Here is a 16,814-nt window from a genome sequence, read left to right as displayed (position 1 = left end):
CAGGGCTCACCTGCTGGACTGGTAGCTGGAAACCAGGAAGACTCTCTAGTGGGGTTCTGCTTTCCCTCTGACCTGAAGGACAGAATTGGAATGGTGAAAGATAACTTCCTTGGGCAGTTCTTTGGCAATGTTACTTATGGGTCAGGGTAAATAGGTAGGTCTTAATCTGTAGAACACCACTCAGAAGGGAAAAAGACTTAGCTAAGCAATTTAAGAGGCATGCTATAAAGTCATTCTTTTCCTAACTTCTTTCACCTTGAAAATCCTCATTTTAGTATACATGTCAATGATTGAAGTTCCATTCCTTTGGGAATGACATTTAACATACCTGAATTACTGGGGGTAAGGGCTCTTGTGTGGCCTGAATCCCCACCATTTAGGGATGGTCTGAAAGAAAAAATCCCCTGTCCAGAAGAGGCAGGTGAAGGCCTAAGGAGGGGAAATAAAAGCATCAGCAAAGAAAACGAAGGTAAAGGTAAAAAGCGTATTTAAAGGCACAGCCTATATATTTAGACAAGACAGGAAATAAATCCCCTGCTTGCAACTAAAAATAAAATAATTCTGATGTATATTAGACACAGTACTATTCAATGCTCTCTTGTTTACAAGGTAGATTTATAAATGTCAGGGGTATAGGCTAGTAGAAATAACCCCAGGGCTGCTAGCAGAGTGTCAGTGTGAACAGATCCCAAGTGAAAGGAAGCACAGTGCTACTTACCTATAAGATAGGCTGTGAGTGGAAGCTGGTGAAGGGGTTTCTGGAAAACATAAAAGTCAGCCTGTGAGATAACCCATGAGCTGGAGAAGAGATTTATTCAGGTATACTTGGGGTCAGGGAAAGAAATTGGGGACCAAAGATTTTTAGTGTATATGTTAGGCTTAGGGACTAACAACAAGTAAAAAAAACTCACAAATCACCTAGCAGTGAAAGTTGCTTTCCTCCCTCTCATGGATTTGTGGGCCAGGACCCAGTACTGCCTTGATGTGTTCTAATGTATCTGTGTCTTGGTTTCCCCTCTAAGATGGGGATTACTAGGAAGAATGGCTAAAGACAAAGGGTCATTAAATTGGTTGGGAGCGACAGCAAAAACGGTGGCATAAGGACCTCCAAAAATTCTCTCCATAAGAGGAAAAAGAAAACTAGCAAAAATTGTCAGAACCAATTTTTTCAGAACTCCAGAAATTAACAAAAGCCTTGCAACAGTCTGGGGAATGTTTATTCCAGAAAAAATAGCCAAATGAAGCTAAGAAGAGTGAATTTTCTGGCATTTTAACTTGCCCCATTCCCATTTCTCCTCCAGCTCCATGGTAGCCTTGAAAACCAACATTCTGGCAGTCACTGTGGGGATGGAATGGGGTTGGGACTCTTACAGTCTCATTCCCAGAGAATAATCACTTGACCTGTCCAGTGGTTTGCCGGAAGACTCTACTTGCAAGACTGCCTTTATGTGACTTGACTTGTAGCACAAACTCATCATGACTTAGAGCTTAGAGTTTACCATGTGTGAAAAGCCTTTTCCCCAGGAGTGTTTGTTGTAAACAATTAAAAGCACTTCTTTAGGTTGCCTGAGGATGTGAATATTAATTGGGGCAAACAATAGGCTAACCAAAAAGCATAGATGGAAGAGATGGGGAATGAGCTGGTAAGAACTCTGAAAACAACACGTTCTTGGGATCTAGACCATATGCATGTGCAGGACTATGTGCATGCTCAGAAGAGACCTGAAAAGGCTTTAATCTCTTACCTTGAGGTCATATAAGCAGGATGAAAGCTAAGGCACAGTTCTCAATTGTCTGGCTAAGTGCTGAAAGTGAACCCCAACACACACACACACACACACACACACAACCCTTCAGCAAAGACTGAGAGACTTACTGGTTCCAGGTGTTTAAGGGAAATCTCTGTCCAATCATTAGCTTACCACTAAGCTAACTGAATAGAGACTTTGGTGGCATTCCATGACAATACAGATTTTTTTTTTAATTGATTGATTTATTTTGAGAGACAGAGCACGAGCAGGGGAGGGGCAGAGAGAGGGAGAGAGAATTCCAAGCAGGCTCTGCAACATCAGTGCAGAGCCCAATGTGGTACTCAAACTCACAAACCATTAGATCATGATCCAAGCCGAAATCAAGAGTCAGATGCTTACCTGACTGAGCCAGCCAGGTGCCCTGACAATACAGATTTTACAGACTTAGTTTTAAAGAGTCACTAACTAACTATAAACAGCAACATCAAAAAACCCTGGGGAGGAGGAATAATCTGATTCCTATAGTTGCCCTGTTACATTATTTTAAATGTCCAGTTTCCAACAGAAAATTATGAGGTATGCAAACAAATAGGAAAATATGACCCATATAAAGAAATAAAGCAATCAATAGAAACTGTCCTTGAGGAAGCCCAGACATTGGACTAAGCCCAGACTAGACTTTTTTTAGACAAACATTTAAATCTGGTATTTTAAATATGTTCAAATATCTTAGGAAACCATGTCTAAAGCACTAAAGTATAAGAATGGTGTCTCAACAAATAGAGAATACTAATAAAGACAAAATATATTTAAATTTTTTTAACGTTTATTTATTTTTGAGACAGAGAGAGACAGAGCATGAACAGGGAGGGGCAGAGAGAGAGGGAGACACAGAATCAGAAACAGGCTCCAGGCTCTGAGCTGTCAGCACAGAGCCCGACGCGGGGCTCGAACTCACGGACCATGAGATCATGACCTGAGCTGAAGTCGGACGCTCAACCGAACAAGCCACCCAGGCGCCCCAAAGACAAAATATATTTAAAAGAACCAAATATAAATTCTGGAATTGAAAGTATAATAACTAAAATGAAAATTTCACTGGAGGGGCCCATCAGTACATACAAATGGACAAAAGAAAAAAATCTGCAAATTTGAAGCCAATTGCGGTTATATAATGTGAGGAAGAGAAAGAAAAAATAATAAAGAAAAATGAACAGACAGCCTCAGAGACCTTGAGGTCTCTTGGTGGTGAAATACCATCAAGTATATCAACATATGCATAATGGGAGTTCTAGAAGAAGAAAAGAGGAACAGGACAGAAAGAATATTTGAAGAAATAATGGCTGATAACTTCCCAAATTAGATGAAAAAAAATTGATCTACACATCCAAGAAACTCAGAACTAACTCCAGTTAAAGAGATCCACACCTAGACATATCATAAACTACTGAAAGCCAAAGACCAAAAAAAAAAAAAAAAAAAAAAAAAAAGAAACTTGAAAGAAGTCACTTATAACATGTAAGGGATTCTCAATAAAATTAGCATTGATTTCTCCTCAGAAACCAGGGAGGCAAGAACACTGGCAGATAACATATTCAGAATACTAAAAGAAAGACTATCAACCAAAAATTTTAAATCCAGCAAAACTATTCTTCAAAGATGGAGAAAGGGGTGCCTGAGTGGCTCAGTCAGTTGAGTGTCCAACTTCAGCTCAGGTCATGATCTCACAGTTTGTGAGTTTGAGGCCCACATGGGGCTTTCTGCTGTCACCACAGAGCCTGCTTTGGATCCTCTTCCCACCCACCCCACCCCCCTTGCACTCACACTCTCTGTCTCAAAAATAAATAAACATCAAAGATGGAGAAATTAGGACGTTCCCAGGTGAACAAAAACTGAGAGAATTCATCACTATCAAATCTGCCTTACAAGAAACACTAAAGGGAGTCCTTCAGGCTTACCTCAAAGGACACTGGACAGTAACTCAGATCTTCATGAAGAAATAATAAAGAGCACTGGCAAAGGCAATTACATTGGTAAATACAAAAGTATATGTGTATTTTTGTTTGTAACTTTTTTCTCCTATCTGATTTTTTAAATATGTATTCATTTTTGAGAGAGAGAGAGAGAGAGAGAGAGAGCATGAGCAGGGGAGGGCCAGAGAGAGAGGGGGACAGAAGATCTGAAGTGGGCTCTGGGCTGACAGCAGAGAACCCAATGAGGGGCTCAAACTCACAAAACCGTGAGATCACGACCTGAGCTGAAGTCGGACTCAACCGACTAAGCCACCCAGGTTCCCCTCTCCTATATGATTATAAAGACAATTGTATAAAACTGTAACTTTGTGTTGATGAGTATACAACTTATACAGATGTAATTTATGATAACAGCACAATGAAATGGAGCAGAATGACGAACAAAAAAGATCCAAGTATACACTATCTATACAACACTCATCTTAAATTCAAAGACACATGTAGGTTGAAAGTAAAAATATGGAAAAAATATTCCATGCAAACTGTAAACAAAAGAGGGCAGAGTGACTTATATCAGACAAATGCACTTTGAGACAAAGGTCAAATGGTAAAAGGGTCAGCCCATCAAGAAGATACAATACTTATAAACATATATTCATCTAACAACAGAGTTCTAAAATACAAGAAGCAAAAACTGACAGAATTGAAGAGAACTGGAGAGAAACTATTGGAATCTTCAATATTCTATTGGAATCTTCAATATTCCACTTTCAATAATGAATAGAACAACTAGACAGAAGATCAGCAATGGAATAGAAGATTTGAACAACGTTATATACCAACTAAATCTAAAGACTTCTTTAGAACAAACACTCCACCAATAACAGCAGAATACACATTCTTCTAAAGTGTACATGGAACATTCCCCAAGATAAACCATCTGTTAGGCCATATATTTTAAATCATACAAAGTATTTCGTCCAACCACAATGAAATGAAACTAAAAATCAGTAACAGGAGGAAATTTGTGAAATTCAAAATATGTTAACATTAAACAACACACTGCCAAAAAAAAACAATGGTTCAAAGAAAAAAAATCACAAAAGAAACTAGAAAATACTTTGAGATGGGTGAAAACAAAACCAGAAAATACTAAACCTTTTAGGATGCAATGAAAGCAGTGCTTAGTGTGAAATTTATAACTAAAAATGTCTACATTTAAAAAGCACATCTCAAATCAATAATCCAACCTTTTATCTTATGAAACTAAAAAAAAGGACTAAACTCAAAATAAACAGAAGGAAAGATATAAAGCTTAGAGCAGAAATAAATGAAATAGAGAATAGAAAAACAGAGAAAATCAACAAAACTAAAAGTAGGTTCTTTGAAATGTTCAACTAGATTGGCTAGTCTTCAGCCAACTTTTTTCTACAAGAAAAGAGTAGAAAGCTTCAAATAACTAAAATCAGGAACAAAATAGAAAATATTACTACTAACCTGACAGAAATAAATTTTCTAGGACTTCTACATTTTTTAAAGGGTGAATATGAAAGAATTGGAGGGAAACTATTTGGTGATTTTCAAAAATGATTATACAGAAAGAAATGTGCAAATTTCACCCCTGCCTCTTGTGAAAGAAAGGGAAATCCTCTCTGATAAGTATTCTCTATGGACTGGATAATGCCCTTGAAAATAGTAATAACAATAATAGTTCTAAGAGGAAAGAGACAAGAAATTAAGTGGGTATCCTTCACTGGAATTTTTAATACATAGTGAAGAAGCTGGATTCCCCTTCAGGCTAACACAACGGGCATCTTTTAGACCTAACTTCTACTGCCATCTTGTGGCAATTTTAAAAATCCAAATCTATTTTACTCAAGTTATCCCATCTCTCTCTTTATTTACTTACTTTGAGAGAGAGAGACAGATCACAAGCAGGGGAGGCGCAGAGAGAGAGGAAGAGAGAGAATCCTGAGCAGGCTCTGAGCTGTCAGCACAAAGCTGTGAGATTGTGACCTTAACTGACTGAGACACCTGGATGTCTCTTGACCAGAGACTATCTCCCCTATCTCTTGACCAGAGGCTTTCAATGACTTTCCACTGCTCAAAAAAAGTTTCTTCTTATCATTTTGAGAACAGAAATATCATTCTTTGAAAATCAGTAATATATCTCTGGATACCTGGAATCAGTCAGTGTCTGGAAAAAAATTAATTGCCTTATATTATGCACAGAAAATGCATAATGGCATTATACATGCAGAGTAAACCAGAAATCTTCTGGTATCTGTACTGAATATATGTTGGTTTCTGATCCTTTCCCAGCCCCCCTCTCACCAATATATGAGTCTCTGGGAGTACTTTTTCCTTGTAGGCCTCTGACTCCCTGATGGACAAACAATAAACATCAATTAATAAATACATCCCCATTCTCTGGCTTCCATATTCTTTGCTATTTCTCTATATCTGCACATTGAAGCATATATTGTTCTCCCAGAATGGGCATGGTAGTCCAAGGAGGATCCACACTTTATTACTTCCAAAATGAACTATTACTATTAATTCAGTCTTTAAACATTTCCACTACTTTCACCCCACTTATTCTCTGTGTTAGCTTCTAACATCAGGGCTGCATTGCCAAAAGAAAAGAAAGTCAGGCATGGCATCAGATAATTTATACCAAAACCAATATAAGGTTAATATTTTTGCCAGAAATCTTTGCTTTCATGTAGCATTAGAAATCTCATTCTGGGAAAAGAAAGTAAAGTATCACTTACTTGTCCCAAGCTAGTAAATCCAGACATTCTGTAAGGGACAGACTCCACCGAGGAGGACCGACTGTATAAGGTGAGACAGAAAGAAAACAAACAAACCTGGTGTTAAACTCTACATAGACCTAAAGTCTCTTTAGTCCCTATCTCTGCCATATCTAGGTATTTCTTTCATATTCCAACTCTTGCCAACAGTTTTAATATGGCTGTGTAGGCTGTCTACTCACCTGACCACTTGGCTGCTGTGCTGAGAACTGGGTCGTGGAGTAACTGAAAGAGAATAAAGTGAAGTATGAAAAGTAGCCATCAATGGTGTGCCCGCTGCCTTGCCTACCCAATCTGTCACAAGTGGGTATCTGGTTATATGATCTTTTCATACCATACACAAGATTAGAAAAATCACATTACAGTCTCTGAGAGGGAACTATCTTCCATATGGGAAAAGGATATTTATTCACCTCACACAGGTATTTGGGCAAAAAATGTTCATTACCTGACTGTGATGGAGAAGTAATGCCTACTGGTCGAGGTGTGGCTGACCTGAAAGGAAAAAAAAAAAAAAAAAGCAGCAGCAGAAGTTAAGTACCCCCTAAGAGGATCAATCAGATCATTGTTTATAGAAGTAACAGCTTACTCTCTGAGCACACAAATTTCTTACTATCATGTATTACAGGTATCACCGCAAAATATGGAGGCAAAGTTTCCATATGAGACTCCTTGGCTCTCTAATTTCCTAACTGAAACCTTCTCTACTGCCTGTAATAGGAGAAATTTTGAAGTTCTCCTTTCTTCTTTCCCTCAAGGCCTACAAAGTACTCTCAGTTTTACATATATCTATCCATCTGTTCATCCATGCATAAATCCATCATTCCCTCACTCCTTCCATCCCCTCATCCATCTCTTCAACAAGCATTTATTTAGTGCTTATACATCCTAGATCCTGAGATTACAAATGTAACTAGAATAGGTTCCTATATTTGAGAGGTTGGAGAGATAAAAAGATAAATAAAAGCAATGTTTAAGTATTATAATTGGTGTATCAGAAGTACAGAAGCATGAAAGAACACTAGACTGTCACTTCTGTGGGTGCAGGAACCATGTCTCTTAACACACCAAAACAGGGCTGAGATTTTAAAAAAATCATTTAATAGTTGGTAGGGTACGGACATTACCAATGAGACTAACTGGTGATGTACACACAGCACCTAATATGGCACCTGATAAACAATAGGCAATTAATATTTATTGAATAAATGATTAATAAAATATTGAACTCTGCCTAGTGAAGTCTTGACACAGGAAGTGACATATGAGTTGAATTTTGAAGGATGAGTAGGATTTCATAAGAGTGAACATTACATTCAAGACTTTACTTGAGCACTTTTCTGTGAGTAACTGGAGAAGTGAAAGATAACTTCATCAACCATTTCCTCCACCTTACAGCCCACACAGGTGTGTTGCAGCCTAGAGTTAAGAAAGAACAGCAATTTTCAAACAGGGCTAGTATGGGACCTGATAAAACTGACCTGCTTCCTTGGTACCAATTTGGAGATTCCTGTAAGTGAAAAAAATGGGAGTGAAGGAAGCTGCAGCTCAAAGGTCCTAACGAATGAATGTTACTTGCTAGATAACTAAGCTGCAATGTCCTCTAGCTGTTGTTGCTAAGATTCCCAGCAGGAGAAAAAACAGCAGCAATGCTTCCCTAGGAAATTATTAGCTTTGGCAGGATAAACATTTAGTTACTCTTCATAAAAACACATTGGGAATCCTGAAGACTGATTTACCTGGGAAAATATGGAGAGTCTATGGGGGAGGGAAGGGAAAATGGCAGGATAAATGTGCTAGAATAGTTTCAGGAGTAGGATCAATAGGAAAATTATACAAATACAAAGAACATTCTTAGGAAGAAAGAAACGTCTAGGAAATAGAGGTGGATTGGAGGAAGAGGAAAGGTCCTGAGGTGTCTTGGGATTCTTTTTTTTTTTAATTTTTTTTAATTTTTTAACGTTTATTTATTTTTGAGACAGAGAGAGACAGAGCATGAACAGGGGAGGAGCAGAGAGAGAGGGAGACACAGAATCTGAAACAGGCTCCAGGCTCTGAGCTGTCAGCACAGAGCCCGACGCGGGGCTCGAACTCACAGACAGTGAGATCATGATCTGAGCCGAAGTCGGACGCTTAACCGACCAAGCCACCCAGGCGCCCCAAGGTGCCTTGGGATTCTTAAAGAGAAATTTTAAGTTATAATAGATGTCTCTTCTATAAGAGAGTTTCCCAAATGGTATGTCCTGACTCACTGATGTTCGAGAATGGGTTACCAGTGTTACATGTTGATCCTTTCAGTCCAAGGTGTTCTGGGGCCTCGACCATTTACCAGAGTGTACTTGTACAAATATTATCAGTTATTTATGCCAGGATGTGAAAAAGGTTAGGAAACACTATTCTACACGTCAATTGGATATACGGGAAAAGTAGGAGAGAAAATAATAGTAAGGAAAATCTGTTTCATTCACCTTTAGGATGGCAAGAAATTTCTTCAGTTCTCCATTCTCCTTCTTTAAGACTGACAGCTCTCTAGGCAAAATATGGAAATAATCATCTCCAGCAGGTCAATGGGATAAAAAAAACCCTGATTTTTATTGTTAATATCTAGTTAATACAGAGAGATGCCTGCCACTGTACAAGGTATTTCTATCAGAGATCTAGGGATTCAGGAGATAGGAGCTGAGTTTGACGGCTAGAAGAATCAGGTGGACAAAATAAGCAGTCACTTGGTATGATTTCAGAGGAGTTTGCACACAGTTCCATTTCCCTTCCACACATACCCCTGGCCTGCTGCTGTCTGAAAACTTCCATCAAGGATTCCATCTTTTAGCTTAAGATTTCCAAATATGCCCTCCTGGAGGTAACATCTGAAATGTTGTCTCTCGTCTTTATATTGAAAAGCTATGCCTCATCTCCCCAAAGAAGCAATTTTTGACAAGGAAGTACAAGAGGAAAACTATAAGGTGAGCACGGCCCCTTGAGGGAAGAAAGAGAAAAACAAAATGGAGATTGAGGGGACCAAAAATTTGGTACCTGGTTTACCCAAGACAAACACAAACACACGTAGCACAATTCCGAGGCTTTGCAACCATAAGGAAATAAGGGCTACAGCTTCTCTAAAAGAAAAAATGCTCTCTGGTGATTTGATTTGTCACTTACTTTTCCTGGCTGGTCACCGTCTGCTGTGCCTCCTGCATGGCTGCTTCTAACTTTGTAATTCTATGCTTATAAAAGGCGATGAGGAGATCTGTTTGTTTCTTCTGGAAACTCCACACCTACTAGGTAAAAACAGGTCTTTGACACACACCCCCATAATTCCTTTCCCCTTACTTCTGGCAACAAAGAGAAATCTACCAATTCATCCTTTAATGATCATTTTCTTCTGGAGCATCTGGCCTAATTCATGTCTCCCCCAAAGTAGATGATTTGGCACTAGGGAAAGCCAAAGCTTCTCATTTCCAGGAAAATGGCTTCTTAATATCTTTAAAAAAAAATTTTTTTTAGTGTTTATTTATTTTTGAGAGAGACAGAGCATGAGTGGGGGAGGGGCAGAGAAAGAGACAGACAGAGAGAGAGAGAGAGAGAGGGAGGGAGAGAGTGAGGGAGGGAGAGAGAGAGGGAGAGAGAGAGAGAGAGACAGAATCTGAAGCAGGCTCCTGGCTCTGAACTGTCAACATAGAGCCTGATGCAGGCTGGAACCCAAGAACCATGAGATCACGACCTGAGCCAAGTTGGACGCTTAACTGACTGAGCCACCCAGGTGCCCCACTTCTTAAAATCTTTATGAGAATATTCTGGCATGGTAGAATGGCCCTTTAAAAATATAATCTTTCATCTTGCACAAGAAGAGTGATACTCAAAAAACTTTTTCAGGCTTAGAGTTGGTTCTGATCTAACTTGTCTACTATTAGTTTGGCCTCAGCTTCCACATTCCTAGCTATTACGGAGCACTGGTAACCAATTTACTTTCCCTGAGACACCCACAGGGGCACTTGCAGCCTGTTTATGCTGCTACAGTAAAGGGCAAAGAAGCACAGGAGGAGATTATCTATTCCTGAATTTTATTTCTGGGCATGGGCAAATAATTTTATCTTTTGTTTTGCTTTACCATTTGATATACTGATGTGCCTATCAGAGGATTACTGACTCAGAGCAAAAGTTAATATTTAGAAAGTGTTTTAGCTTTGTCAGGCTCTACTTCTGAACACACAGCAGTGTTTATGTCTCATCTGCTTCCTCCCTATTCAGACTATAAACCTTTTCTCTAAGGTCCTTCCCTAAATCTTGGTATTTTTGGCATAAACTTTTTGTTTTCACCTAATTTGTGATTTGCTTTTACCACCCTACTACAGAATTGAACTTAAAAGTTTATAGGGGTGCCTGGGTGACTCAGTCAGTTGGGCATCCGACTCTTGATTTTGGCTCAGGTCATGATCTCACGGTTCTGGAGTTTGAACCCCGAACTGGGTGGGCTCTGTGCTGACAGTGCAGAACCTGCTTAGGATTCTCTCCCTCTCCCTCTCTCTCTCTCTGTTCCTCCTCTGCTTGTGCTCATTCTCTCCCTCAAAATAAATAAATAAACTTAAAAAAAAGTTTATATAGCTTCTACCCTCTTTCCTTTCTACTCACAACCAAACTGAACTAATTCTAGTTAGGTAAGATTTCATTATAGTCTTCTTTAGTTGTTTTTTTTTTTAAGTGGTTGTTTTCACGAAAATAAAACATGTTAACTTTTTAAAATTTGAGCAGTGCAGATGTAGGAAAAGGCGCTCAGAATCCCAGGAGTTACCTAACGTGGTGAGGGGTTGGGGAGCAATAGATGTTAAGATAAGTGTAATGTTTAGCCGAGAGACAGTATCCCAAACATCTTAATCCATTCTTGGGATTAGTTGGCAGTGAAATTAAGTTAGGATCAACCTTGGGCCAAGAAAACCCAAATCCTGCCCTAGACCAGTTATTCTTCCCCTAGAGATCATCAAAGGTCCCATTTGTCTCATAAAAAGTTAATCATTTTAATTTACTGAGCTAAGTCCTCAAAAAGGATAAGAAAAAGATAGGGAGCAATTGGCAATCTCCTCTCGAACTAGATAGAACACATGACAGATGACTGTTTAAAAGGAAATAAAACTTAAGAGAAAAAGAATTCCCCTTTTAAGTTCCTCCCTTTCCCATCTAAATAAACTGATTTAAACTACTCCCCTCCTAATAATCACCCATGAGTACATGTTACTGCCTCGTCTTTCTAGATTCTTCAGGAGGAAGAATTTATCCAACCTTAATTTTTATTTTAATTCAAATCAATAGCAAATTTGTCTAATTTCCAAATTTCCCCCACACTTCCAACTCCACCACCACATGTTTTTTTCTGAGCTAAAAGAACTTTGGTCTGTTTTTTCTTTTATTTATTTATTAAAAAAATTTTTTTTTGAGAGAGAGAGAGAGAAAGAGACCATGCACACACATGAGCAGGGGGAGAGAGGCAGAGAGAGGGAGAGAGAGAGAATCCTAAGCAGGCTCCATACTCAGTGAAGTGAGCCTTATACCCCATAACCCTTGGGATCATGACCTGAGCCGAAATCAAGAGTTGAATGCTCAATCGACTGACCTACCCAAGCTTCTCTGTTTTTTCTTTTGACTGAGAACTTCTTTTGCCTTCCCAGACTTGCCCACCTCCCCCACTCTGTGCACAGGAAATAGATCCCCCTCTGCAACTCCAGGAGTCTAGAATAGACTACTGAAGGGCCTTTTGCCTAGGCCTGAGCAGGACTACTTACCCAAAAACTCAAACCCAAATCCTAGATTTGACCATTCCAAGAAGAGGAAAGACAAATCCAGAAAACAACCACTAGCAAGAAGTGTTATAGGAGAGGAACACACGCTTTTGCCTGATGTTAGAATACAAATGTTTAGCCTATTTCGAATACATCCATCAAAATAGACTCTAAAACCTAACTCAGGAATGAATTTCAGTATTTAAGAAATCTTGATCATTAGCAAACTCATTATTCTGTCTCATTCAAATTCTTCAGCCTCATTAAAAAAAAGAGTTTCACTTCTTTTTTTTCCTGAATAAGAACAAATTTTGGTGACTTCTTTTCTAAATTGGGATTATTTCGTTAATATAACATAGAGCAGATAGTAATAAAAGTAGTTCTGTTGGTAACATAAATGCTGTCTAGATGATGCCAAGTATTAAATACTGTTTATTTTATTGGAACAATATATGAAACTACCTATTTCTAGACCCAGATTCCTTTCCTGTGTCTCCATACTAGGACCAGGTAAGGGTATCCTGGTCTTCAGGCTCTGGATTCTCACTCTTTTTAGAATTGGTAACATGGAACACAATTTTTACTTCATTTGCTGAAGACAGTATTCTAAAACTTCAGTTCTGAAATAGGTCCAGTTAATGACAAGGGCCTGGAGAAAGCAAGGGAGAAACCACTAAAAGATACCGGAAGAGGAATCACAATGGAAGGAAAGGGGAAGCTCAGTAGTTTATTATGATAGGACACAAGATATTTTGGTCCAATGTGGGGTATTCATTTTGCTGCCTAATGATTTTTTAAAAAAGATATTTGTTTGTTTATAAAAATTGATATACACGTGGAAATGAATATTAGCTTGACCAACTTTTTTGTACTAAGAATTGATTTCCTAAGTCTTATTTTTAAATGTCAGAGTTTTTAGTTGAAGATTTATATTCCCATACAATTTTAATGTTTTGAATATTTGTAAAGATGTTGCTAAGTTTTAGAAATTTACTTCAAAGGTATTGGTAAACTCATTTGACTCTCATAACCTATTGACTCATAACCTATTGTCATAACCTATTGTCATAAACCTTTGACTCTCATAACCTATTGGTTTGTCTTATCTATCTTTTATGAAACTGACTCCCTCATTCCATTGTATCTAAAGGTCTTAGTAAGTTTTTTAAGTTTATTTATTTTGAGAGAAAACAAGAGAGAGAGAGAGAAAATGAGTGGAGGAGGGGCAGAAAGAGAAGGTGAAAGAGATCCAAAATGGCTCTGTGCTGACAGCAGACAGCTTGATGAGGGGCTCAAACCCAGGAATTGCGAGATCATGACCTGAGTCAAAGTCGGATGCTTAACCAACTGAGCCACCCAGGTTCCCCTAAAAGTCTTAGTATTTTAAATTATATCTCAAGGTAATCATACTGTTGAGAAAAGGAAGTTTCTTTTTACAGGCATATTCCACCTAAAAAAAATGAGATAGAAATGACAGAATTAAATATTAGCATTTTGCAGTTCCTTAAAAAAATTTTTTTTCAATGTTTATTTATTTTTGAGAGAGAAAGACAGAGAGACAGAGTGGGAGCAGGAGAGTACAGAGAGAGAGAGGGACACAGAATCCAAAGCAGGGTTCAGGCCCTGATCCCTCTCAGCACAGAGCCCAATGCAGGGCTCGAACTCATAGACCGCAAGATCTTGACCTGAGCCAAAGTCGGACACCCAACTGACTGAGCCATCCAGAGACCCCAGCATTTTGCAACTCCTAATTACTTAATGGAACAATGTAAAGTTCATCATTGGCTACCATCACATAAAACAAGAGACAGAAGACCCTTATGTACCTCTTGGTGGAACACAACACTGCTGTAAAGCAGTCTTGCCTCCCACTCACCCTCAATCAAATGATTCTGATTAAGGAAATACAGAGCACAAACAAGCATTATTAAATGATTCCATGGGGATACAATGAACAAAATCCACACTGGAGAAAACTCTGTAAGACAAAAGAACATTTTCTTCAGTACTAATAAAAAAAGAAACGAAAGGAAACTTATAGTTAAATAGAAACTTGAGACATTAACAACCAACTGAACTATATAGACCTTATAGAAACCCAATTCAAACAAAGTTTTAAAATAATTATAACAGCTGCAGAATTGGATAAGATTAAGGAATTATTATTTAAAATTTTTTTTAATGTTTATTTATTTTTGAGAGAGAGAAAGCGACAGAGCACAAGCTGGGGAGGGGCAGAGGGAGAGGGAGACATAGAATCTGAACCAGGCTCCAGGCTCTGAGCTGTCAGCACAGTACCTGATGCGGGGCTCGAATCCATGAACCGCAAGATCATGACCTGAGCTGAAGTTGGATGCTTACCCAACTAAGCCACCCAGGTGCCTCTGAACAGAACTTTAAAGAAGATATACAAATGGCCAGTGAGCACAGGAAAAGATGCTCAACATCATTTGTCAAGAGAGGAATCCCAAATCAAAACCACAATGAGATACTACTTCACTCCACTAGGATAGTTATAATCAAACACAGTTAAGAGTTTATAAGAGTTAGTGAAGATATGGAGAAATCAAAACCCTCAAACACTGCAGATTAGAATGTAAAATAGTGTCAGTACTGGAGAAAACAGCCTGACATTTCCTCAAAAAGTTAAACATAGTTACCATTTGACTCAGTAATTCAACTTCTACATATACATCCAAGAGAAATGAAAATATATGCCCCCACAGAAACTTACACACAAATGTTAATAGCAGAATTACTCATAATAGCCAAAAAGTAGAAACAACCCAAATATCTCTCAACTGATGAATGGATACATGAAACATATACCCGTTTATATAATGGAATATTATTTGGTTATAAAAAGAGTGAAGTGCTACTGAAGTCTTAATACATGTTACAACGTGGATGATCCTAGAAACATCATATTTAGTGAAGGAAGTCAGTCACAACAGATCACACATTAATTCCATATTTATGAAATGTCCAGAATAGGCAAACCTATAGGGATAGAAAGTAAATTAGTGATTGCCTAGGGCTGGGGAGGGTGGAGAGGATTTGGGAAGTGCCTGCTAATAGATATAGGGTTTCTTCTAGGAGTAATAAAAATACTCTAAAATTAGGTAGTAGTGATTGCATAATTATGTGAATATACTAAAAACACTAAAATGAAAACTTCAAAGGGGCAAATTTGGTACATAAGGTACATGTCTATAAAGTTGGTATTTAAAAAGTAGACATGTATTTTATACTTTGAAAATAATTTAAAAATCCAAACTTCTTTTTACTTATATGATCTTTAATTATTTTCCTGCAGGTTTGTGACCTTCCATAATCCACTATGAGTTCTCCACATTATTCTGTTTTAATTTTTTAAGTTTATTTATTTTGAGAGAGAGAGAGCACAAGTAGGAGAGGAACAGAGAGAGAGAGAGAGAGAATCCCAAGGAGGCTCCACATTGTCAGTGCAGAGCCCAATGTGGGGTTTGAACCCATGAACCATGAGATCATGACCTGAGCTGAAATCAAGAGTTGGATGCTTAACCAACTGGGCCACCCAGGTGCCCCTCCACATTATTCTTTAAACTAATACAGTACTTTACAACTTTAAGAATATTTTCATAACATTATTTCACTTGATCTTTATAAGAACTAAGATGAGTATTATTATTTCACATTACATGTGAAGGAATATAAATGGTTCAAAGAAATGGTTGCAAGCTAGCAGGCAGATTTGGTCTCAATATTTCTACTTCAATAGTTTTCCCAGTATTACCCCTTTACCATACTTCATATACTATATTAAAGGAAAACCTCAATAGGAAAGATTATTCTATTGATTCTTTCAAAAAATACTTACTGAATCCTACTGTGTTCCTGGTACTATGTTAGGAGGTTATATAGAAGATGAATAAGATTAATACTGCCCCTATCCTCATAGGACAACATGAGCAAACAAAAAATTATAATACGATATGGCAATATGGTATTATATGTAGGTACTGTGTGTACTTATCCCTATATATGTTTGAGGATATAATGTTATAGACAGATGAAACAGCATGCACAAAGGTCCAGAAACAAGAGAGAAAATATTTATATAAACAGTTAAAATAGATTCAATATGTCTGTATATAGTGGGATAGGGGGAGAGGAAAAGAGGTGAGACTAAAGGGATAAGCAGGGACCAAAGCAGACCTGGCCCTATGGACCATGTTGAACATTGGACTTTATTCTCAAAGCAATGGTTGTATTGAATAGTTTTAAATAGGGAAATGAACTAATCATACCTATATTTTGAATGGTTTCTTGGCCTCAATATGGAGAATTGATAGGAAAAGGAGGGACTGGACGTCAAAAGAACAGTTAGGAAGCTACTATAGTAATTTAGGAAAGAAACAATGATAGATTAAACTAGAAGGCTGGAGATAGAGAGTATTCAAGTCTTTTAGAGAGACAGAACTGACATGATTTAATAATGGATTGGATATGCAAAGAGAAAAAGGA

The 16,814-nt window shown here is 38.0% G+C and overlaps 1 protein-coding gene across 1 annotated transcript in view; it reads right to left on the bottom strand.

Annotated features, from left to right (window-relative positions):
* RNF212B (ring finger protein 212B) overlaps positions 1-16,814 on the bottom strand; it is a 35,877-nt gene that overhangs the window by 11,740 nt on the left and 7,323 nt on the right. Inside the window, exons 5-14 of the mRNA XM_047862837.1 lie at positions 9,697-9,812; positions 9,006-9,066; positions 8,019-8,047; positions 6,986-7,032; positions 6,720-6,762; positions 6,499-6,559; positions 6,059-6,107; positions 719-758; positions 329-429; positions 11-72 (exon numbers count right to left, since the gene is read on the bottom strand). Of these exons, the coding sequence (XP_047718793.1) occupies positions 11-72; positions 329-429; positions 719-758; positions 6,059-6,107; positions 6,499-6,559; positions 6,720-6,762; positions 6,986-7,032; positions 8,019-8,047; positions 9,006-9,066; positions 9,697-9,812 (609 nt within the window). The remainder of the gene's footprint in view (positions 1-10; positions 73-328; positions 430-718; positions 759-6,058; positions 6,108-6,498; positions 6,560-6,719; positions 6,763-6,985; positions 7,033-8,018; positions 8,048-9,005; positions 9,067-9,696; positions 9,813-16,814) is intronic.

The sequence above is a fragment of the Prionailurus viverrinus genome, chromosome B3, assembly GCF_022837055.1.
Source record: "Prionailurus viverrinus isolate Anna chromosome B3, UM_Priviv_1.0, whole genome shotgun sequence".
NCBI lineage: Eukaryota > Metazoa > Chordata > Mammalia > Carnivora > Felidae > Prionailurus > Prionailurus viverrinus.
The sequence above is the reverse complement of the archived record's forward strand: the minus strand, read 5'-3'. Positions and strand labels throughout refer to the sequence as shown.